This window comes from Macrotis lagotis, chromosome X, assembly GCF_037893015.1.
Source record: "Macrotis lagotis isolate mMagLag1 chromosome X, bilby.v1.9.chrom.fasta, whole genome shotgun sequence".
NCBI classification, from domain to species: domain Eukaryota; kingdom Metazoa; phylum Chordata; class Mammalia; order Peramelemorphia; family Peramelidae; genus Macrotis; species Macrotis lagotis.
In genome coordinates this window covers 32,758,796-32,759,381 of record NC_133666.1, presented here as the reverse complement: position 1 = coordinate 32,759,381, position 586 = coordinate 32,758,796, and the positions used below count along the sequence as shown (strand labels likewise).

General features: G+C 42.8%; 1 protein-coding gene across 1 annotated transcript in view; it reads right to left on the bottom strand.

Moving 5' to 3' along the window:
• Positions 1-423: 423 nt before the first annotated feature.
• The window catches only part of LOC141500041 (zinc finger protein ZIC 3-like), an 8,639-nt gene continuing 8,476 nt past the window's right edge, over positions 424-586 (bottom strand). Inside the window, 1 exon segment of the mRNA XM_074202913.1 lies at positions 424-586. Coding sequence (XP_074059014.1) covers positions 424-586 — 163 coding nt within the window.

The window sequence follows — 586 nt, the reverse complement described above, 5'->3', positions numbered from 1 at the left end:
AGAAAAAAAAAAAAAAAAACAGGGCCAGAGTTTATTCAAATGAAGGGACCAATTCGGCAGGAATTGGGGAGTTGACTTGGGGGGGGAAGAAATTTAGAAAATAAAACGAAATTCATGCGAATGCCAAAACATGTTTTCTAATCCTGAGCAAAGGGCAGGGTTACTTCAGAGATCTTGCCAGACCTTGCCAAAGACCTTCTGGGTAATTGCAATTAACAAGAGATGTAGCCCTAGACCGGTTGCTTTCGTAAAAAAAAAAAACAAACAAAAAAAAAACTCTCCATTTCCGTCTGGATTGGTCTCAGTTTTCTTTTTTTCTTTCTCTCTCTCTCTCTCTCTCTTTCTCTCTCTCTCTCTCTCTTTTTTTAAAACGCATTTGGTCCGTCCTATCCTTAATGGGGTTTTTGGTGTTTGCTTTTGTCCTCAGACGTACCATTCGTTAAAATTGGGAGGAAGTCCCGGGTTGTGGCTGGTGCTAGTCTGAACTGCGGAAGGAGGGGTTTTAGCGGACTCTTTACTGTTTGCAGAGGCTATAGCGGGTGGTGTGGCAGATTCATAGCCTGAACTGGCAGCAGGGGAGGAATCT